The 23,119-nt window shown below is 44.8% G+C and overlaps 1 protein-coding gene across 2 annotated transcripts; it reads right to left on the reverse strand.

Moving 5' to 3' along the window:
* Positions 1-1,029: 1,029 nt before the first annotated feature.
* setd1a (SET domain containing 1A, histone lysine methyltransferase) lies at positions 1,030-19,397 on the reverse strand. 2 transcript variants are annotated; one of them, XM_058411522.1, is made up of 21 exons: positions 19,258-19,397; positions 17,237-17,381; positions 16,990-17,088; positions 15,734-16,004; positions 15,146-15,270; positions 14,824-15,059; positions 13,149-14,742; positions 11,890-12,828; positions 11,256-11,426; positions 11,049-11,136; positions 9,290-9,450; positions 8,989-9,028; positions 8,702-8,897; positions 8,558-8,613; positions 7,015-8,345; positions 6,034-6,436; positions 5,650-5,828; positions 5,122-5,232; positions 4,315-4,434; positions 3,778-3,915; positions 1,030-1,455 (listed from the first exon to the last, which is right to left on the reverse strand). In XM_058411522.1, exons 2-21 carry the CDS (start codon positions 17,372-17,374, stop codon positions 1,282-1,284), a joined length of 6,570 nt encoding a protein of 2,189 aa, XP_058267505.1. In that variant the 5' UTR covers positions 17,375-17,381; positions 19,258-19,397; the 3' UTR covers positions 1,030-1,281. The 2 variants fall into 2 exon arrangements, with proteins under 2 accessions (XP_058267505.1, XP_058267514.1); XM_058411531.1 differs by lacking the exon at positions 19,258-19,397 and adding an exon at positions 19,116-19,251.
* Positions 19,398-23,119: the final 3,722 nt, after the last annotated feature.

The following is a 23,119-nucleotide window of genomic DNA, read 5'->3' on the forward strand; positions in this document are numbered from 1 at the left end:
GGTTTTTTTTGTTGTTGTTTTTATGTGCGAGTCTGTAATTATATTTATATACACACACACACACACACACACACACACATTACACGGTGTCCTTTCGAAAGAAGTCACTGGGCGGGGCTGCGTCATGGAAATAAAAGGATAAGGTGGGAGGAGTTTCAGCCTGCAGGACCAACATGGTGCTTAAAAAAATATAAATAAAAAAAAGTTTTGATGAAAAGATGAAAACCAGAAACCCTCCATTATTATTATTATTATTATTAGTCTGTTGAATTCTCTCAGGATAAAGAGAGAACAAAAATTCCTTTATTTTTGCCTTTATTTTTAGCATGCGCTAGCTAGCAGTGTACGTTTCATATGTTTAAGCAACAATCCGGTATAAAGTGCTGATGTGATTTGATGATGATGATTACGGATTATCATTAGCTACTGAAAGCAGTTTATTAGCTAAAAAACAAACAGCTACCTAAAGAGGTTCAGGATAATTTGCTAGCTAACATTAGCTACAACAAAACAGCATCACCGACCTGTGAGGTTAGCGACGAAAAATACACGAGATTCACAACATCTAGAGAAATAACGTAAAATACAGACCTCAGAGGAGGTGAAGAGATTTTGTTCCGGGTTTGTAGAGAAAAAGGGGAAGAATTGTATAGAAATGTTTAAACGCAGAGTTTAACACGCTAAGATCAATTACTCTGCAATTTTTATACAGTTAGATGTTAACTACAGAGGTACAACGTCACAGCGTCGCTATAGCAACCTTTTGTTTTACTGCAGTTTATTTTCTCCAATTATTTAAAACAGAACAAGATCGAGAAAAAAAGCTTAGACAATGCTAATGCTAATAATAATAATGCTAACAATAATAATAATTATGGAGGGTGTTCACTGTTAAGCTCTGAGAATTGCCTGAGACAGGAAGTAGAAAAAAAAGAAGCACTATAACTATGTTTTGAACCGGGTGCCATTATTTTTTTGCACAGGATGATTTTATTTTATTTATTTTCTAAATGCCAACAGATTGTTGCTTTAACAAACAAACAAAAAAAAAAAAAAAAAAAAAGAAGTTTAAATATGATCAGAATCAGAGCCTCCAGACTTTGCGGGGGGGTAACAAAAAAAAAGGTGGGAGGAGATGCTGTTGCTATGGAGACACCAACTGCGGGCATGTCGCATCTGTTCGCTAGATAAAAGAGAAACGTATCCTAGCTGTGGTGTTACCCATAATGCTGTGCACCTGTCCTGCAGCAGTGGAAGGGGGGAGGAGGAATGGGCGGGGCTTTAGTTGAGCGTTCCTCTGCAGTTCTCCGTTCCACACAAACAGGGGATTTTGTTCTCCTCAATGGGGAACTTGTAGTCGTACGTGATTTCCTCGTTCACGGCGATGGGCTGCTTGGAGTAAATGACGATCTTCTTCTGGGACTCGATGGTGATCACCTTCGCGTAGCAGTTTGGCTGGAACACATTCAAATGTGTGTTAGAACGTAGCATTAGATGACTAGCACAGAGAGCTAACACTGTCAAAGTTTATAATAATACTCGTTTCATTAGCGTTAGCTTTTACTTAAAAACCCTAAACATTTCAATTTAAAGGTGAGATTTTGTTTACAGATTCCCTGAAACATGCAGAGACGATACAAACTGGACGTAACAGACCAGAGGGGCCTCTGGTGAGTGGACATACCCGAGACATTTAGCTTGCTTTGCTAATCAAATAATCTTAGTTAAAAAAAACAAACAAAAAAAAAACCCCACACAATTTCCTACTCAAATTCTTCTCAATTGCAACAAAGTTCCTTCCCCACGGACATGCGAGTGACCGCAAACTGACTCCACCCTCACTCTGACTGGACACACACCTGCATTAGACACAAGCGCATGTTAAATCTGTAATGCTGGCGTACAGGTCAGCATCCTGAGGTGAAACACACTCGGCACCGACCACGCTGAGCGCAGTGGTGACCACAGACCAACATGGAGGAGTCAGGGGTTTTTATTTCACTTCATCAGCTGAAGAACTCTGAAAGGTCAACAGTGATGTCATTCTGACTGCAGCGTGCACTCAAGGCCAGAATTATCTGGACGGCGATCCAGTTTTGCTCTGGTTTGTCTTCGGTAAGTGAAGATTGAGGGTCAGTCGGGATCAGGTCAGGTGACCGACACGGAAATTTCCGACCAGAGGCCTGAATAAGCTCTTCTCTTGGTCCAGAAATGGGCACTAAACTAATTTTTTTAATTATTTATTTTGACATTTTCTAGAGTAATCTGGCCTTTCCAGGCACTTCCATGGCTACAGGTGTATAAAATCCAGCACCTAGGCATGCAGACTGCTTCTACACACATTTGTGAAAGAATGGGTCGCTTTCAGGAGCTCAGTGAATTGAAGTGTGGTACCGTGATAGGGTTCCACCTGTGTAATAAGTCCATTCTGGAAATTTCCTCACTACTAAATACATTCCACGCTCAACTGTTAGTGCTATTATAACAAAGTAGAAGCAACAGCAACTCAGTCCATGAAGTGGTAGATCACATAAAATCACAGAGTGGGGTCGGTGCATGCTGAGGAACACAGTGTGCAGAACTTCCTGCAGAGTCAATAGCTACAGAACTCCAAGCTGCATATGGTCTTCAGATTAGCTCAAGATCAGTGTGTAGAGAGCTTCCTGCCGAGCGGCCGTATCCGAGCCTTACATCACCAAGTGCAATGCAAAGCGTCAGATGCAGTGGTGTAAAGCACGCTGTCACTGGACTGTAGAGCACTGGACACGTGTTCTCTGGAGCGAGGGGTTGGGCTCAACCCCTGAGTTCCATTGAAAAGAACTCTCAATGCTTCAGCTTCATACCAAGACATTTTGGACAATTTCATGCTCTTTGTGGGAACAGTTTGGAGCTGACCCCTTCCTGTTCCAACATGACTGCACACCAGTGACCAAAGCAAGGTCCATAAAGACATGGATGATTGAGTTTGGTGTGGAGGAACTTGACTGACCTGCACAGAGTCCTGACCTCAACCCCATAGAACACCTTTGGGATGAATTAGAGCGGAGACTGTGAGCCAGACCTTCTCGTCCAACATCAGTGTCTGACCTTCTAGAGGAATGGTCAAAAATTCCCATAAACACACTCCTAAACCTTGTGGAAAGCCTTCCCAGAAAGGTTGAAGCTGTTATAGCTGTAAAGGGCGGGACAACTCCATATTAAGAATGGAATGCCATGTTCATGTAAAGGCAGACGTCCCAAAACTTTTGGCAATATTGTGTATCCGGAGCACTTATCGAAATTTCCCATGAACAGCTTAACCAAACACTGTGGAATCAACACCAGATCTTTTATCTTGTAGAATCAGGAAACAACACACCTGGCCATAAAACTGTATCCATCAATCAACTGTGCAACTACTTTTGAGTCCATGAGAATGGAGGAACTGTGTAAAGATTAATTCAATATTTCTGAATTAAGGCTGTAAGTGTGAACTTCAACCACATCCTGATTTCCATCATGGTGGAGTACAGAGGCGAAATTACACAGTTTCACAGTGTGTGTGTCCTTTGTACACACAAAGTACGCATCATGTGACCTGAGCTTTTTAAAAAATAAAGCACTGTACCGAGTGTATTGAAGTTCACTAGGCTCAAGTGAAGCCCTGCGTGTGTGTGTTGCACAATGATGTGGTGGACACACTGACACTGTTCCGAGCTTTCAGTATGTTATCATTAGAACATTGCACAACGCTGTGTTGCTTCAGGAGAACAAGAGTGTGTGTGTGTGTGTTCTCACAGTGCAGCAGTGGTTAATGAAGCGTGCCAGGTTTCCACATTTGGTGGCATCAATGATGGTGTCATGATCGACGCGGAACAGGTAACTGCTCCCGATTCCTTCCTGAGCGTAACGCTTCTCGCGATTATCAGCCACCATCTGAAACCATCAACACATCACACACGGGTCAGTACACAACAGCAGGATCTTCCAGAAGACTGACTAATAGGTTACTTAAAAAGTGGAATAAAAAAACAAACAAGAGCTCATATAAAACATGATTAATACTTTATACCATAAATAAATAAATTCCTAATATCTGCATAACAATCATTTAACAAAATAACTTATTATCTCGATATTTAAATGATTCGCTTCATAGCAGGAATTTCTTTGTTGATATTCGGCATACAGAATTCTATGACATGCAAATGAGCTTCTAACAAGAGAAATGAAGTGCGATTAAAATGCTCTCAGACGAATACATGGTGCCTCCACAGGTTAATTATACTGACCATTACGTGACCATAAGAAGATAAACCACTGCAATAGTTTTACCTGTCTGATGTTCTGACCCACATACTCAATGACCATCTCGTCTGCGGCGATGGGCTCCATGGCGAACAGACCCCACTCGTGGATGCGGCTGCGTCCGAAACGCAGTTTCTTCTTGCGGAACTGCAGACAGACAAAAACGCAGAATTAAAAAAAAAAAAAAAAACGTTCTGGCAGTTTGACGGTCAATCAACTCTTCTAACCAATCAAAATCCAGACTTTCTGCATCAGCATCACTGCTAGAGTTCTGAAAAAAACTGCAGAAGTCACGTGTTTCCACATCACAGAGTGCACTTTATCTCGCTGATATGAGGAGAACACCCAGCAAGGGTCAAAGGTCAATCTCATTGAACACTGAATGGGACGTACAGTCATCTTTTTTTGATTAAAGCTGCGGTGTGTAATGTTTACAGCCCCTGTAAAGTGAAGGGCACTTGCAATAAAAACAAGGACAAATCTTCTCCTTGACTGCACACTATCTACTTGAACTTTGTATGTCTTAAAGTCTCAAAAGGAAAAAGGGGTGGAGCTAATCTTCAGGACAAACAAAACCCTGAAATGAGTCTGTTATAGATGGCCACTTTAAACTGATCAGTTAGTTTAAAAACATGGTCACTTATTTAACTGAGACAGTTGTCGTTTCTCTTCCTTTTCAGTCCAGAACACTATCTAACTCGCATTCGGTGGAGTGTTTGGAATTGTTCTGTTCCTCCTCAGACAATAAAACCCCGCTACAAGGTCAGCACACGCTCCGTAATCAGAGCCGAGTGTGTGATAAGGAGGAGTGAAGGTCGCAGTCTGACGCTTCACCTTGAGCTGGTTGAGTTTCAGCAGATCCGAGTCCATGACGGCGGGGGTCCCGATGGCACTGAGGAGACGCCTCTGCTCCGAACGCCTCTCTGACAGAACACGGTTCGAAGCCTGGTGGGGGGGGGTGGCGGTACAGAAAAACAGAAACACATGGGGGGCAGAAACAGATGAAAGATTAGGTAATCATAAATTAAAATAATAAACACAAAATGAAGTTATTCAGCTATAAATTCTCTCAAGTTGAAGACTAAAATAATAGAAACGTTATTTTGAAATAAAATATGAACCTGCAATATTCTTAACACATGAAAAGTACACGGTTCTGTAAAGTAAAATAAAATAAAGTAAAAGAAACAAAAAAACCCTTGTTTTAGGAAAACTAAATAAAGATCATTTCTCCTTTCTATTTAATTTGTGATTTTGTTTAAAAAAAGTTGTGTGCAGAAGCACTGAGATCAGAGAGGGTCATGTTTTAATGACAGTAACGCTCTGAAACTTTGTGAGTGGACGTTGTGTAAGGTCACGCACCACAACGTCGTAGTCCACGGCTTCCTGCACGGCCTCGGGGAGGTCCAGGTCCAGGTACACGTCCTTCTCTTTGCGGCTGATGGCGTAGTAACCCTCGCTGCGGGCGCATCCCGTGACGTGCTGCCTCAGCTGCCCGTCCACCGCCTTCTTCTTACGCCGCGGGTTTGGGATGTTAGTGAGTGCAAACGGGGGTCAAGGGTCACAATTTACAGACACAAGACTCCACTGTACATCAGTGTCTACATTAAACATGCAGCATTCACCTTAAAGAGCTCACGAACAGATCAGGAGCTGCACGAGATCACGTTTTAGGACACTGACCTTATAACTAGCTGTAATACCAACATTTACAAAAACATGATAAAAGTTTGCATAAAAGGATATTAGTGTGAGGGACCCAGTGTGTGTCGTTGAGCCAGTCCGCGTTGTGGTCATCCTGCAGCAGCTTCTCGTACGTGACCTTAAGCAGACGCATGTCCTCCTGGTCCAGCCCGGTGTTCCAGATGTCATACAGGATGGTCATCTGTTCAAACTCACTGCGCTGCTTGTACGAACACAGAGGGGCTGGGAGAGGGGGCGGGGCCAAGCTGGTCTTCCTCTGGGTCGACGGTGTGACTCCAGCTTCTTGCAGGAAGAGACGCTCGCTTTTCCTTACCTCCTCGCGTTCAAACCCGAGCTGCTCGTCGAGGCCAAAGTCGGAGTCGGCCGAGTCGGAGCTGGAGCTGGAGCTGGAGAGATCAGCCGTCTCCAGGTGCTCCACATCCACGTCCTCCTCCGGGGCGAAGTCCTGACCACGGAGACGAAACAAAGATGTTACAATCCGTATCCGTCCTCGGCCTTAAAGAATAGCTTTAATAGCTTACTCTTTGAAATTTAGCCTACAGAAATATTCATAATCATTTTTTAAGAACATAAATTAAAAAATAGACTATTGCTGCAATTTTGAAGACATATTTTATGTTTGAGAGGCGGGCGGGAGTCATAGCAAATTCAGCTAAGAGGAAATGAGTGAGTTTTTCTTGTTTAAAGCAGACAGGAAGTTCTAAACATGCTAAAGCACATTATTTACACCAGTGAGGTCAATGATGTCCGGCTCTGTATGACGCAAACATCTGTTACGTCTAAACTAACACGTTTGGAGCTGGTGTACACAACTAGATTTAGACACGTTTCAGAGCTGCTCTGTGGAGGCTTCTGTACCTGAAGGAAAAGAAACCGGACGCTTTGCTGCAATGAAAATGATGAAATTCAGGAAAGGAGAAATAACTTCATCACTGCTCACAACTGAAACGGATGTTTGCGGATTATTCAACTTAATTTCACATAAATCCTGAGTCAAGACCAGGTGGCAGACTGAATACGCACCTCTAACTTCCCTTTCCTCTGCTTCCTGCCATGCTCCTGCTTTTGTTTTTTAGCAGGCTGCAGTTCCACGTTCTCTTTGTCTTTTCGAGTCCTCTTTTTACTCTTCCCTTTCTCCAGGGATTCCTCCCTCTTGAATGAACCTCTGCGTTTGGAAACGGGGCTGAGGACATGCGCTCCGGCCGAATCTCCGGCCTCGCCCCCGACGAGCCCCATGCTGTAGAGCTCGGGCGTGTCTGTCTGAGAGTCTCCGATGACCTCCTCCGGAGCCTCCTGGACGCAGTGTTGATGGAAGTCTGTGGGGAGCAACACCGCAGTGTCTTGTTTCGTCCTCTTTTGTCCGGCGGAGGACGCAGGAGAAAGAGGAGGAAGGAGAAAAGCTGCAGATTTGGAGTAATTGTGCTCCTGGAGGACGAGCATTCCACCTGGATCTAAAGTGAAAAGCCGCGCTTCTGCATCCTCCTCCAGTTTGTGCTCTTCGGCTTCATCCGATGTCTCCGTCTCCTCCGAGTCGACGTCTTCGTCCATCTCAGCGGCCACGTGGGCCAGCACAGAGAGGTCGGGCGTGGATGCGGAGGCTAGCTGAAGCAAACTGGATGCTCCGAGCTGCTCTCTGAGCTTCAGTCTCTGATCCAGAAGCTCCTCTTCATCCTCATCTTCATCAAACTCATCCTCCTCCAGCAGGGAGGGCGTGGAGGGAGCAGACAAGCTGACAGTTCGAGGCCTGCCACGTGGACGACCTTTCTGATTGGGTGTGAGCGGGACTGGAGCGGGATCTTCATAGGCCACCCGAACCAGAGAGGCGTGGTCCAGTGGAAGGTTCTGGACTGTGAGACAGACAGGAGTGGGAGGGGTTCTGGGGGATTCTTTGCCACGTCTGGAAGGAGACTTGGCAGGTGTTGACTGTGGGGACGGAGAACGTTTCCTGGGTTCCTCCGGACGCAGCGAGCGAACAGGAGGAGGGACTGTGAGAACCGAGGTGGGTGACGCTGAAGGGGGTGTGGCCTTGGTCGGGCGTGAAGCGAACGGGCGGAGCATCGGGGCAGGTTTGGATGACGCGGCTGAGGTAGCAGCGGCAGCGGGTGATGATGTAATAAGCTGATCTGGTGGTTGCGATTTGACCGGAGAAAGGAGGAGGGATGGGGAAGCTGCTGAGGAGGGCGAGAGGGGCGCTGCAGGGACGAGGACGGAGGGTTTGGCTTCACTCTCCTCTGTGGAGAAGGACACGGTCTTGCGGCGCTTCTTCAGAGGAGGCAGGATGGGAGAGGATGGGCGAGGGCAAGGAGGAGACGGCGGTCGGTGATCTGCAGAAGCAGCAGGAGCCATCTTGTCTTCTTTAAAATTAAAATAAAAACAACAAAAAACAACCATTAACAGTAAAAAATTAATTCCTTTTTAATCACGTTAAATTTAACAGAAGATACAATAATTTATAAAAGACCCTCTGTGTAGGTTGTGTTTTAAACACAAGTTTATAAACCTTTACATTTCCAAAATAAACATATTTGTTTGGATTAAAGTTGTATTCTGAAAGTTTGTCACTGACCAGTTTTGAGGTCTGCAGCAGGGACGGCAGGCGACTCGCCGACACTCGTCTTCTCCCTGCGACACAGAACAGAAAAACCACGCCGTTAAACCCGTTTCCTCCGTCACCTCTAATCAGGAGAGGACATATTAAGCTACTACACACTTCTTTTCCATGGCAATGCTGTCCATCGTTGACTCGTCCATGGTGTCCAAGGCCTCGCTCTCGTCCGCTGGCTCCAGCTCTTCTTCGTCTTCCTCGTCTGAGGATGAAGATGATGAGGAAGAGGAAGAGGATGATGACAGGCTTTCGGATGAAGAGGAGAGGCTCTCGTCGTCGCTGTCTGCGCTGAGGGCTTCGTCTGGGGCGAGAAATAAACAACCTCAGTTAAATACACTTTCATAAAAAACAGTTCATGAATTGGGAATAAATTAAACTGGAACGCTGCTTACCCTCAGACTCGTCTTTCTCACTATCGTCTTCATCCTCCTCCTGGACACATTAATAACACATGAACAGAATGTTAATAATAGTTCTATATGTTATTAACAGTTCTTTAGACTAAACTTATCTGAAACTAAGACAAATGACCTGAGCTTTAATCACACAAAGAGCATTGCTGCCACCTGCTGTTCACTTCATGTAATTACAAGCATTAAAATACGACACTATTTAGTCCAAACTATGTGGCCCTTAACTATTACATCATAATTTCCCTTCAGTGGAGCTAAGAGTCCAAACCCAAACACACACCTTTTCAGAAGATGACTCGTCAGACGTCTCCTCTCCTTCACTGTCCAGGTCGTACGCTTTACGTGGTTTGGGTCTTTTCCTCCTCTGTACAGAGTCTCTCTCAGCTGCTCGGGTCTCCTCCGGCCGGCTCGCACTGTCAGACACTTTACCCTGGTACGAGTCTAAGGGGGCAAGCACACACACACAATTTCAGACAGTTTAAACATTGACATAGGAGAAACAAACACTGCACACACACTGTATAATACACAGCTGTACAGACAGATAAAACACAGATGTTTGTAGCAGTGCCTCTATCTAGGTTTTTAAAACTCATGATGTTCATAATTAGATGCTATTTTTCCTCATCAAAATACAAAGTACATAAAATGTGTGTTTTTTGCTGTTTTGGGTCAAATGTATGCCCAATGAAAATCCTATGCCTGACTTTTTGTATCAATCATATTCAGTACTGGAATTCCAAACTGGTATCCCCAATTTGGAATTCCAGTACTGAGAATTTATTGCACATTTATTGTGTGCAACACTGCGAAGATTCTGAGCGTGACATGTGATGTCAGTCTAAGTTAAGTTGTCTTTATTTGTCACATATACATTACTGCACAGTGAAATTCTTTCTTCACATATCCTTAGGGGTTGGGGTCAGAGCGCAGGGTCAGCTGTGATACAGCGGCCCTGGAACAGGGTGGGTTGTGGGCCTTGCTCAGGGCCCAACAGTGGCAGCTTGAATGTGACGGGGCTTGAACGCCGATCTTCTGGTCAACGACCCAGAGCCTTAACCACTTGAGCCACCACCACCCGCACATGGTACCAACATCCTCTATTGTAATGGACTGTTTTTTGATTAAATCTGGAAAACCAGCAGCCGAAAAATCTAATGACCGCCACACTAACAGAAAAACTAATTCAGAGAGAGATTGTGAGTATAAAAAAACCCATAAGAGGTCATTTCTATCAAATTGGTTAAAAGAATTTCGCTGGGTAAATGCAGACGATACGGAAGACGTTTTTTTTTTGCAGAGTTTGTCAAGAATATCCATTAACTGCAGATGAGCGAGTCTGGTGTGGAGGAACTTGACTGGCCTGCACAGAGTCCTGACCTCAACCTAATAGAACACCTTTGGGATGAATTAGAGCGGAGACTGAGAGCCAGACTAAAACTGGGACGTCTGCCTTTACATGCACATGAATGTAATATGGAGTTGTCCCGCTCTTTGCAGCTATAAACAGCTTCAACTCTTCTGGGAAGGCTTTCCACAAGGTTTAGGAGTGTGTTTATGGGAATTTTTGACCGTTCCTCTAGAAGAGGATTTATGAGGTCAGGCACTGATGTTGGAAGAGAAGGCCTGGCTCTCAGTCTCCACTCTAATTCATCCCAAAGCTGTCTTTTGTGTTCTATCCAGCAGAAAAATGGTGTAAATTTAGGCAGTGACCACTGTGGTAGGAATGCGCCTATCAATATTGACAGTGATGCTGTGTGTAAACTATCAACTGTTTTATATACATGATACTAGTCACTGTTGTGTTAAAATAAAAGACTTGTGTTTTTAAACTCTATTTTTAAGTTCTTATTAGATTTCCTGTTTCTTCTGAAATAAACAAAAACACTGTACAACTGTGTTTATAGAATATAGGAACAATTTTAAGTAATAAAGTCTGGGAAAGTAAAACATTTTGAGATTTCCACACCCCTGTGACAGAATGCCCAGAGTGTTGTGCGATTAAATCTAAGCTTGTGAAAAAAAGTGTGATATTTCACCTTCATCCTCCTCATCTGGTGGAGTTGAAGGTCTGACTCGTTTCAGCGATGCGTCCTCTTCCAGCTCCTGAGGCTCTTTCCTTTTCACCTGCAATAAAAAAACATCACAGTTAACATGTGTGTTCTATAGGCTGCACTCTAAAACTTGACAGCGTGTACATGTATGTGCATTTAAGGTCTATATATCAGGTGAGATTCCACAGGTACCTTGAATGAAGGCAGACGTAGAGCCCCACGCAGAGAGAACCCTTCCATGCCTCCGCTCTTCGCCCAGTCCACCAGAGACATCAACGGCTCGCGCGGCCGACTGCTGGTCTTCTCTTCCTTCTTCTCCTCGTCCCGCATGGCAGACACGGCCCTCATCGCAGTCTGGAATGGCTGAGAGGGAAAAAAAAACAAAACAAATGGAGCATTCCCTCAGGTGAAGCGATCACAGGTGAATAAACAGAAACGGATGAAGAATTTTTAAAGCGCTGTTTAGAACAGCAAAGTAAATCAGGCAGATTCCTATAAAAATCTCACAGCAGATCAAAGCAGCAAGTTCAAACCACATGTACCCATAATGCACTGCGCAGTCTAGAGGTGACGTCTGACTTTTGCATAAGGGTTAGTTCATGTAAATCCTCAGTGGGGCTGTTTTCTTCAAACTCACGCATATACGACTAAAATGGTGACTAAACTGCGTGAGCGTGCTAAACCCTCCATCGGGTACCACTGATACACACCAAGACCTCCTCCTGTAATAGGGAGCCATTACTTTTGGCCAGATGAACTACTGGTCTTATTTGTCTTAATTTATTGATTTGCTTTTTAATGTGATGCGAATAAGTTTGAGCCTCACCTTAGCCTTCCTCTCTTTACGCTCCCACCACTCGTCGAAGGTTCCGAAGGCGACATTCTCCACCATCTTGCGGTTCAGGTCTCTCTGCATGATGTTCTTCATCTCGTCGATGAGAGCAGAGAGAACCAGCTGGACCGTGGCCTCGTGGGGGTTCTGACCCATCATGGGCATGGGGTACTGCTCGCCGTCTAGCCCTGGCACGGCACCATACGTAGGGGGTGGGTAGTGGGAAGGGTAGTGCTGGGGCAGGACGTGAGGAGGCCATGGGGAGTGAGGGGGAGGAGGCATGGTGTGGGGGTGGTGAGGGGGCAGCTGTGTGGCATGAGGGTCAGGGTACGGGTACGTAGGCATGTGAGGAGGCATGTAGCGGTGGTCCTGGTCATAGTGGTTCCCTGCAGCGCCATCTTGGTCCATGTAGGGGTGGTGGGGGTGCGGTGCGTGCGACGGAGGGGGCAGAGAATGGAGGTGGTAGGAGGGTGGGTATTCTGAGCCAGGCGCATGCTTTTCTCGCAGCTGGTGCAGACGACTGAGCATGTGCGCTTGCATCTGGAAGGACGTGCCAGCGTACTGGCTCATCAGCTCCACAGAGTTGGCGTAGTCGTACAGGTGGGGGGGCATGGGATATTCTGGGTGGAGCTCCATGTGGGGCAAAGGAGGGGGCACACCCGGCGGAGGAGGCGGGGGCTGGAGAGAGAAGCCGGGCGGGGGCGGAGGTGGAAGGTGGGGTGGATAGGAGGGCATGTGCGGGAGCGGTATCGAAGTGCCGAAGTGCTGCGTGCTGTCTGGGGGCGAGCCGGACGAGGGGTCGGCGCTCTGAGAGGGCAGGGCCGACTGAGACGACGGGGCGGGGGAGGACGACGATGAGGCAATGCCGCCGTTTCCACCGCCGTCGTCTTCATCAGAGATTTCCATATCTTCTCCAGAGGAGTGCGGGGATGGCTGGAAGAAGAGGAAGTGGCGATGAGAAAGAAATGACCTGACCAACAGATCAATCTCGATGCAATGCGACGTAAACACAATCCCAAAGATTTGCAGGTCGTATATTTCACTGCTCTTAAAAAGTATGCACAGAATTTACTGAGTAAACAACCACAAACAGGATATAAATTAATATTATAAGATAAAATACAGTTAAGATATAATGTCTAAATATTTCATCTTATCAAATAAGCCAAAGACCTTTTAGCTTTGAGCTTGAAGCCTGAAATTCAATCCAGGATTCAACAGCGCTGTTGGATAAGAAAAACTAGCACACTCACCTGTCGCTCTCCGTTGTAGGTGGGTGGTGTGTGTGCACCTGTGACCTTCTGTGTGTCGGATTCCGTGTGTTCCTCTTGTATGAGGACCTGCTGTCCCTGCGACGTCTCAGACAGTGTTGCGGAGACGTAGGTGGCGGAGGAGGCCATGTCTGTAGGGCTTTTCCTTCCATCTCCTCCTCCCGCCGGTGTGGCCGCCTGTTTTCTCGCTCTGCTTCTCCTGTCCACTCTCCTCTGCTGTCCTCCATCCATCTCTCTGTCTCCGCCCTCTTCCCTCGGCTTCCTCGAGCCTCCCTGGGCACCCTCATCCTTCTTATCCTCATCCTCGTCGTCAGAGGCCAGGAAGGAGAACTTGGATTTTTGCTCCTTTAGCAGCATCTCGATGCGCGAGTCCAAACTACTGCAATGGTGAACGAATGGGAGGCTCTCGTTGGTGGAGTCCGGCTCCGGAGAGGAGGAGTCTCGTTGTGCGTGGGGCGGGGAGAGAGATGCGGTGGAGGAAGGGTGGTGGTGAGGCAGAGAGGTAGAGGATGGTGACGTGGATGATGAAGGAATGGAGCCATGAGGAGGGGAGGAGGGGGGAGGGGTGTGTGGGGGTTGCGGCGGGGTGCTGGGGCGCCGCTTGGGTTTGGTCCACTGCTCCTCTCGGACCGGGCTCTCCTGGCCGAAATCTAGTGAGCTAAGAGTTTCAGCCACTGCCGCCGCGATGACCGAGGCAGGGGGAAGAGGAGGAGGTGGAGGAGGTGGTGGAGGATGTAACGGTGGGTGGTGAGATCGAAAATCGTTATCTCCACTTCCGCTCAATCTCTCCCCTGACCTGAAGGACGGAGAAGGCTCCAGGCGGGACGAAGACGGAGTGTCGTGCGTCGGGAGTTCTTTAGACTGATTGTATCCTCCGTACGAGGCGGGTGGAGGAGACATACTGTTGGAGGAGCGATGGCTGGAGTTGGAGTGGCCTCTGTATCGTGGATCAGAGCTGTTCGAATAATCCCCGTCCCTGTCCCTGCTGTCCCTCCTCCGTCCGTGGTGGTTGTGCGAGTGGTGGTGGTTCCGGTGCCTTCCGTGTTCCCTGGAGGCCGAGCTGTCCCTGCGGTATGACCTGCTGTCCCTCTCCTCACGGTGCGAGTGGTGTGAATGGTAGGAGGACTTGGACGAGGAGTTTACATCCTGTTGGTGATGGTAAGAGGAGCGGCGAGACGTGCCATAGCGCCCCCCAGAGTCTCTGTCACGCTCCCTGTCCCTGTCTCTCTGTCCCCGGTCCCGCTCCCTGTCCCGCTCTCGTTCGGCCACGGGCGGAGACTCGTACAGGGAGCCTGACGGGGGCATGTGAGGGTGTGGGGGCGCATGCATCCCTGTGGCGCCGGCGTTGTGATAGGGAGGGTAACAGGTAAGAGGAGGAGGAGGAGGAGGAGGAAAACCGGGCCGACCTCGATGGTACGCCGTGGGGTCTTGAGGAGGAACTCTGTGAGGCTCATCATAATAGCGAGGCTTGAACCCAGACGAGGACGACACGGCAGACGAAGAGCAGGAAGATGAAGGAAGCATGTCCTGCGCAGGAAAACCTCCACCCGCAGGACCGCTGCTGTAACCTCCATGCCTGAAATAAACAGGTAATTCGTTTAGAGCAGGTTTTAAATTGTACAGAATTCCGCATGATCTGAGAGGTAAAGGCACCCACCTGCCCCCGGAGTATCCTGAATCCTGGGAAAAGGGAGTTCCCGAGCGTGACGTGTAAGGAGTTCCACCTCCCTGCGAAGAGCACGAGGAGCCAGGGGTGTATGGCCCCCCGAGGGAGGATGGCGGCGTGTCCAGACGCTGTTCCCCAAATCCGGTGTCCAAGGAGCACGGGGTGGCGCTGCCAAGCGGAGGAACCGGAATCTGATCGGTCGATAACTTCCGTCTGATATCAGACGACTGAAACAGAGACAGCAGGGCTCGTTTAACAAATAAACAAGGAAGTAAAAAAGATCTTACAGAAGTGTTAGCGTCCAAAATCTCACGGTGTCGGGCTGTGCCGGAGCAGGGGGCTGAAACTTCTCACTCAGGGCTTTTCCTCCTGTGGGGACAGTCTGCGGTGTGTATGATCCATTAACTATCAGATCGTAATACTTCATCCTCTGCTGGCCTACAAACACACACACACAATGGTTATAGCGGTATTAATGCCTCCAAAACAAAACCACAGTGTGTGCAAAAAAATATAATAAATTATTACATAAAATCAACAAGAGTATAAGAATTAACAAACACTCAGTGTGTGTTGATTATTTCACTAACAGCATGTCCCAAGGTTTTAGTTATCTTTATTAATGCTGAAACTGGAGACTCCTTCTATAAATGTTACATAAATAAATGCTGAATTTTTTTTTTTTTAATGAATGAGCTGTTACCATAAAAACGAATAAAAAAGGAAGCCTGCAATTTGCAGCTGTTGTTGTAAAAAAATTAATCAACACCTTCTGACCAATCAGAACATAACCTGTCAGTTTCACAGCTGTTATTTGCATTTAGCTTTCTGGTTTCAGTTTCGTACCCACTCCCTTTTTAACACCACAGAGTACAGCACTTCTGATATCTGGGACACACACCTTTGATGTCGAGCTGTGCGTGGACGATGTTGCCCATGACGGAGGTGTTGTGCAGGTGTTTGACCGTGTCTTTGGCCCCTCTGGTGCTGGTGAAGAGGACACGTGCCAAACCCAAGTGCTTGCGGGTCTTGGGGTGGAACAGGATCTCCATTTCCTCTACCTCGCCAAATTTAGTGCACATGTCCAACAGGAAGGGCTCTCTGATGTTGTCGTTCAGCCGAGCGAATGTCACCTCCTTCAGAGGGATGGGACCCACATAATACTCGTCCAACTGTCAGGTGAGAGGGTACGAAAGGTCAGAAATGAGGATGCGGGATGTTTAGCATGTCCTAGATACACATTTAAATCGCTACAACATTATAAACCCGATATAACAAAAAAAAGCGACGTGTCTAAAATACACTATGTTTTGGGACACGCCTCCAAATCATAGTTCACCCTTAGTTCCATTGAAAGGAACTCTTAATTCTTCAGCTTCATATCAAGACATTTTGGACAATCTCATGCTCTTTGTGGGAACAGTTTGGGGATGACCCCTTCCTGTTCCAACATGACTGCACACCAGTGACCAAAGCAAGGTCCATAAAGACATGGATGAGTGAGTTTGGTGTGGAGGAACTTGACTGGCCTGCACAGCGTCCTGACCTCAACCCCATAGAACACCTTTGGGATGAATTAGAGTGGAGACTGCGAGCCAGACCTAAACTGAGACGTCTGCCTTTACCTGTACATGAATGTAATATGGAGTTGTCCCGCCACAAAGTTGGAGCATGAAACTGTCCAAAATGTCTTGCTGTATGCTGCCACATTAAACATTAAGAGTTAAACCATTAATTCCTTTCACTGGTACTAAGGAGCCGAGCCAATTCCTGAATTCAAAGATTTGGAGGGGTGTTCCAAAACTTTTGGCAAAAGAGAGTAGCAATAAAACAAGCCTACTTAATACTTAGTTGTACTTAAAAAGCAAGAGAAATAAAAACATGCAGCAAATCAGAAATCAGAGCAATAACTCGTAATTCACACTTTGTAGTGCGTGTGTAAACACAGACACACGCCTGATTCACTTCCTGCAGCGAGTTGATTCAGAACCGAATCACCAGAGTTCGCTCAGATGCTCTCAGACCCAAGGGCCTTCTGATCTGCCTTAAAGTACCCCTCGGAGCACACAGAAGACACCGGGGTTCTGTTCAATACTGATTTTCAGCTCCATAAATCATTACACAGAATATTTGATCGGAATGAGCACCAGGATCTACCTTAAACTTGGGCAAAGGAAGAGACATCTCTGTATGTCTGGACCAGATCCGGCGAGGTCGAGGGTCACGTAACTCCCCCACAGGAGGAAACCCTGAGTCCTGAGGAACACAAAACGACATTAAACTGATGTTTTATCTTATTATTATTACACACATACTTTAACACTCTGGTTAAGCGTCTCAGCGCACACACACACACACACACTCATCTGGTGTCAGGTGTTTAAAGAAGGTCCAGTGAACGTACTGGGATGCTGAAGTGAATCCCATCGTATCTGTAGATTTTCTGAGCGACCCTGCGGGTGGCCGGGTCCTGTAGAAGTTTGTAGCTCTTCCATTGCAGGCTGAGAGTTCGCTGGGTGTCCGCCCCGCTATCTGGATCCATGCTATCACTACACACACACACACACACACACAAACAGACACAGTAAGGACAGCTGTGATTAGTCTGTGACTATGTGAGAGAGCTTTAACAAGGTCAGAGATTTATTTCATACTGAAATCTCTGAGTGATGCGGCGGCACTTAAGTGCTGCTCGAAAACATCGGCATCCAAAAGCTTCAACTTTCACCGCCATCACTCATCACCTTGTACTCTTCATCACTAACCATCTGCCCGAACATTTTTCCATCTCTCTACACACCTGCCAGTTGCTTAGAAAGCTAGCTGAAAACAGAGCAGCGTGAAGAGTTTATATACGGAGAGAGAGAGGAGTTTATTCAGCTGCAGATGATTTCTTAATCCACACCTGTCCACTTTAACCCTAAACCACGAGACGCTGTGTGTGTGTTCAGAGTCACGGCGGACGTGTTGAGACTCAGCGTCGGTGATGACACAGACAGAATTATCAATCAGTACGAGCGAGCAACATTATAATAGGCCAAAGAAAAAAAAACAGACACAAAAACAAAAGAACAACACAAACCATGTTTACTCTTTATGAGCTGCTACTCTAAAGCAAGACACACCCATAGGGGTGGAGTTACACACACTAGAGAGCGTTTCATTGGTCAAACACAACACTAGTACAGGATGAGTCATGGGAAGAATAAAATCTTTCATTATCCAGTAATGACCCACTCTCAGACAGAAGGATGTGTTTAGATTATTCCTGGATATTTTTATTGTTGACTTATTTACCCAAAATAAAATCACAGTATATACAATACACATCCCAAAATGTGCAGCAGTGTTGATGTTTGTGTCGCGCGCGCGCGCTGTCAAACATCGCAGCTAGCTCACGAGCCAGATGTAAAGTTTGCTCTAATAAATTTAACACGCACGTGACTCTAAGAATAAACTCTAAACTCAGAATATTTATTTAGACACTAAACCTTAACCAAGCTAACTAGCAAACAAACTAGTTAAACCATTAAACGTGACAAGATTTAAGAAATAAACTGTTTTTACATCAATTTTCTATGGCGTTAATACTGTTCATGTTTTGAAAAGAAGAAGCTTTACTAGCCTCTTTAGCTTCACCTCACTTACCTCAGAGGGTTTGAACAAAAAAAACCCCGCATCTAATTTCATTCATCTCTGTAAAACCAATCTGTTCACATTTCGAACAATTCCGACGGAATAAACTGAACTTGTAGTAGAATTGTTGGTAAAGAAAAAACAAACAAACCCGGAGACACTGGCGGTCAGTTCAGTCAGAGGAACACAATTAGCACAATGCTAACAACACTGCACGCGCTAAAAACTGCTCGTGAGGGTCCGAATCTAAAAAAACCCAACACATTTCAATTTAATAAATCTAATTAAACAAAGCAGTGCGTTATGAATAAAATTCAGCTTTAACGCACAACGTTAATGTTACACAGCGTTATTATCATCATCGTTATTAGCAATGAATATTAGACTGTATATAAATACACGCATTAAACGTCCGGTGCGGTGTTCCGCTATAAAAGTCTAAACAGATTCTTCTAAGTGAACTTAACGCATGCGCAGTTTTCTAATTCTATATCGTTATAAAACAATGATAGTATTACGCTAGCGCTCTGAGCGTTGTTAGCTAACTCGGCTAGCACGCTAGCATCGGGGCCTACGCTCCGCTCCGTCGGCCGGGAAAAAAACACACTAAACCCTTTAGCGCAAAAAATGCTCAATTTTCCACCTACTCGGATCCAACGTGGCATCTCAGAAAGCGTCGCTTAAGTTCCGGTGCAAAATCGAAACCTCTAAAACCTTTAAATTTCACCTCCGAGCGCTGTTTTGTGTAAAACTGTGAATAATACAGAGAGCCGCCATGGCGTAACTAACCTGTACACCTCGCCTGTCCGCCATTACAGTCTGTCTCACAACACCACTCAGCTCATTCACAGCCGCACTTTCCACACGCCACAGGAGTCCTCATTAGCAAACAACGGTGACTCACAAACAAGACAAAAAAGGCAGAAATGAATCCTCACACTTTGATGAACTCGCTCAAATGAAAATATTGACCAGAACTAATTACAGCGGATCAATATGTTGGGTTTTTTTTTTCATCTTTAGTCAACCTCAATGAAAGTGTATTTAAAGTGGCGAATGTGCTTATATGGATACTGAATACGTCATCATCGTGTCAGGCAACGGAACTGTTCGGGCCAAGTTAAACAACAACAACAACAACAACAACAACAACAGCGTAAAGACACACTAGTCAATACCAAATACATACAGTAAAACGTATATACGGTTTGTTTATTTATTACATTTAAAACAACAAAACCAATACTACTATTACTACAACTTATCTTAATAATACTAATAATAATAATATTAAGAGTAACACAAAACAAAAACACACTAAGACACAATAATATATATATATAATCTGTTATATATAGTAGATTATATATAATCTATTATATATTTTTCTTAAACTCCAAATGAGTTTGTAATTATTAAAAAAAAAACCTTTTTATTGTTTTAAAAAGGACATCACGATATCTCAAAGTGCAGTGAGTAATACCTGATCAGGATTTCGATATTATATCAACACATCGTTCTGTCATCATGAGAGTTCGTTTATTTTCTGCTGCAGTTTGCAGAGTGTCCAGCAGGAGGCGGTGTGTGTATACAGGTGACAGAGCTTAGTGAGTCTGAAATAAAAACATTTTTTGTTAGTAGATTTAGATTCAAATTCACAAAACTGAGGTCACATGGGCCTGAAGCAGAGGGAGGAACATCGGACATTGGAAAAATCTAAATAAATCTAAATCTGAACAAGCAATACAAAATAGTGACATATGCCAAACACATATGGTGACACCCAATTCCACCCCAAAAATTACTGATGTTTCTGTGTGAACAGTAACCTGGGGAAGGTTTTATGCAGCATCATAAATTTCAGACTTCCTTATGAAACACGGTGTCTTGAGTAAACGTCAAATTGGACCATATCCATGGAGGGATGCACAGGAGGAGGAGGTGGAGGAAGAGGAGGAGAAGGAGGGGGAGGATTGCAACACTGCATACTTCAAATAAATACTTGTTTTATTTGAAATGTTATCTATTACTTACAGGAAGGATTTTATACAATAAACGTATTGCAGGAGGAGGGGGGGTAAGGATAAGGATTAAACAATGTGAATTAGGAGGAAGGAGAAACCATTTAACAAATAAATAGTTGGAGATGAAGTGAATTTTCTAGCCATTATTCTCTGAACCATTTCATGTACCTCATACCAAAAAGAGTTTTCTTACAGTCCCAGAATCGATGCATCCTATGTCTGATTTACGTTTAAAATCCAGCTGAGATCCATTTGGGAACACGTTATGGAGGCATACTGGGGTGAGATATGTTCTGTATATGAATTAAAGTTTTGTTGATTTATGAAAAACCCCCTCACATTTAGAGAGCCACTCATCATCAGTGCATGATTGGCCCATATCCCTTTCCCAAAGCTTTCTCAGAGGATTTAAAGGTGAAGAGGTTTCTGATAACAGGGAGCCATACAGATAGGAGATCCTACCCTTCAGCGCTCTCGGGAGAAGGAAACGATTCTAAACATCTGACAGTTCCCAGAGGATTTTCCCCTGTCTCATTTCAGATTGAATAAAGTGGAGTAGAAATCTGAAAAAATCTGTTTTAGGAAGTTAGTAATCCATTCTCAGTGTCTTGAAACATTTGAGAACATTATCTGTAAATACATAAAGACATAGCCTTTTCTATACAGACATAGCCCAGGTCTGAAGGCCAGTATTGGCTAAGGAAGCAGGGTCAGGGTTCAAGGTGTTGGGGATTGCATGGTCAAGCTCCTGGGCAGACTGAAATGTTTTCTGATATCCTCCCAAGCCAAAAGGGGGTGCTACCGCTTGGATCTCCCCAAAGTTATTAATGAATGGGAGAGATGGGAGCACATGCAAAGTATTCCATACTGACCCTCTGGGAATTGTTATCATTTAAAAACCATCTAAGCATTTGTTTAATCTGAGCAGCCTGTAGTGAACCAGCACTGTGCTACGTCTCAACTGATTGCACCATATTTTATGTATAATCATTTTTATTCATAACTGTTTTAATTCATTTTAATCATTTTAAAATGTTTAAATTCCTTGCTTTTATTGTTGTGATATTCTTGATGACTATTTTAATCCTCTTTATATGTAAAGCACGTTGAATTATCATCGGATATAAAATGTGCTATAGAAATAAACCTTGCCTTGCCAAATTAACTTACCAGTAGCTGCATTCAGACCCTTAACACAAATGATGATTCAAATAACAGAGTATTCACTGAAATAAATAAAGTAAACGGAGGAGCGCATTCATTTTGATTGTGTTCATTCTTCAAAGAAGTTGGTAAAGAGGTCCAGCTGTTCATATCCTGCTTCAGTCTTGCCATTAAGGGTAAGAACAAATCCTTTAAATCAGGGGTCATGTGTATGCCCAAATACAGAAACCCAGAGTAAAAAGGACATTGTAATTGAACATTTTGGGGAGTGTATAAAAACATGGCCTGGAAAGTTTATTTTATATCCACTAGACTGATTATACTGATTAATTGTCTCCAACACACCAGAACCATTGATCATCGTGGTTGCTTCACAGGTAAAGTAGAACATCATCTGTATTTCATGATAGACGGTGTTCCACCCCCCCTGCCCTCATCCCTCAGATGCCATTCTGCATGCGAATACTTTCTGCCAAGGTTCAATGAATAAGGTGACAGGGGACAACCCTGAAGCCATCCTCTTTGAACTGAAAATCTACATGATAATCAGCCATTAGTATTGACCACAGCTGTTGAATCAGAGTAAAGAAGTCTGACTAGTCTAACGTAGTTAGAGCCCAAATTGAATTTGTCCAACACTGGACACTGTCAAATGCTTTCTCTGCACCCAGAGATATTATAGCAGCCGGGTCACCATCTGTAGTCAACTGATGTATTATATTCAAGAGACGACGCAGGTCGTCCGAACCATAGAGAGATCGAACAAATCCGGTTTGGTCAGGTTTAACGATCTTAGGCAGGATTCTCTCCAGACGTCGGGCTAAGACTTTGGCCACAATTTTCAGGTCGACGTTAAGTAAACTGATTGGGCGATATGAGGCACAGTCTAATGGGTTCTTTCCTTTTTTGAGGATCACGTCTTCCAGGAACTTGGAGTCTTCCAAAAGGTTAACTACTGGCATGAAAATTAAAGACAGCTCATGCCAAAATTTTTATAGAATTCCAGAGGAACCCACCTGGTGACTTATTTTACTTTATTGTCCCTTTAAAGGCAATTCTTTCTGTTGACAGCAGTACACATACATACATACAGCAGCAACACAACACACGTTTATAAGAAGTCATTTAAAAACATGATTGCAGCAGGAACAAAGGAGTTCTTATATTTATTTGATTGACACAAAGGGAATTTAAATCTCTGGCCAGATGGAAACGGTTGGAATCCGGTACACAATGGATGGGTGGCATCAGAAAGGACTAACTGGCCCTTCTTAGTCACCTTATGTTTGTAAATAAGTGGAATATTCCTTAAATCAGCCCCCCCCCTTTCTAACTGCACATCTATACTGTTCAACTTACCCCTGTTCCTTATATCCAAGTTGCCATAGCAACAAATAATGAAAACATTTTTAAACAGATTTAATAAAACATGTAAAACATCTTCATAAAAGAAACATACATAT

Source organism: Hemibagrus wyckioides, linkage group LG02 (genome assembly GCF_019097595.1).
Source record: "Hemibagrus wyckioides isolate EC202008001 linkage group LG02, SWU_Hwy_1.0, whole genome shotgun sequence".
NCBI lineage: Eukaryota > Metazoa > Chordata > Actinopteri > Siluriformes > Bagridae > Hemibagrus > Hemibagrus wyckioides.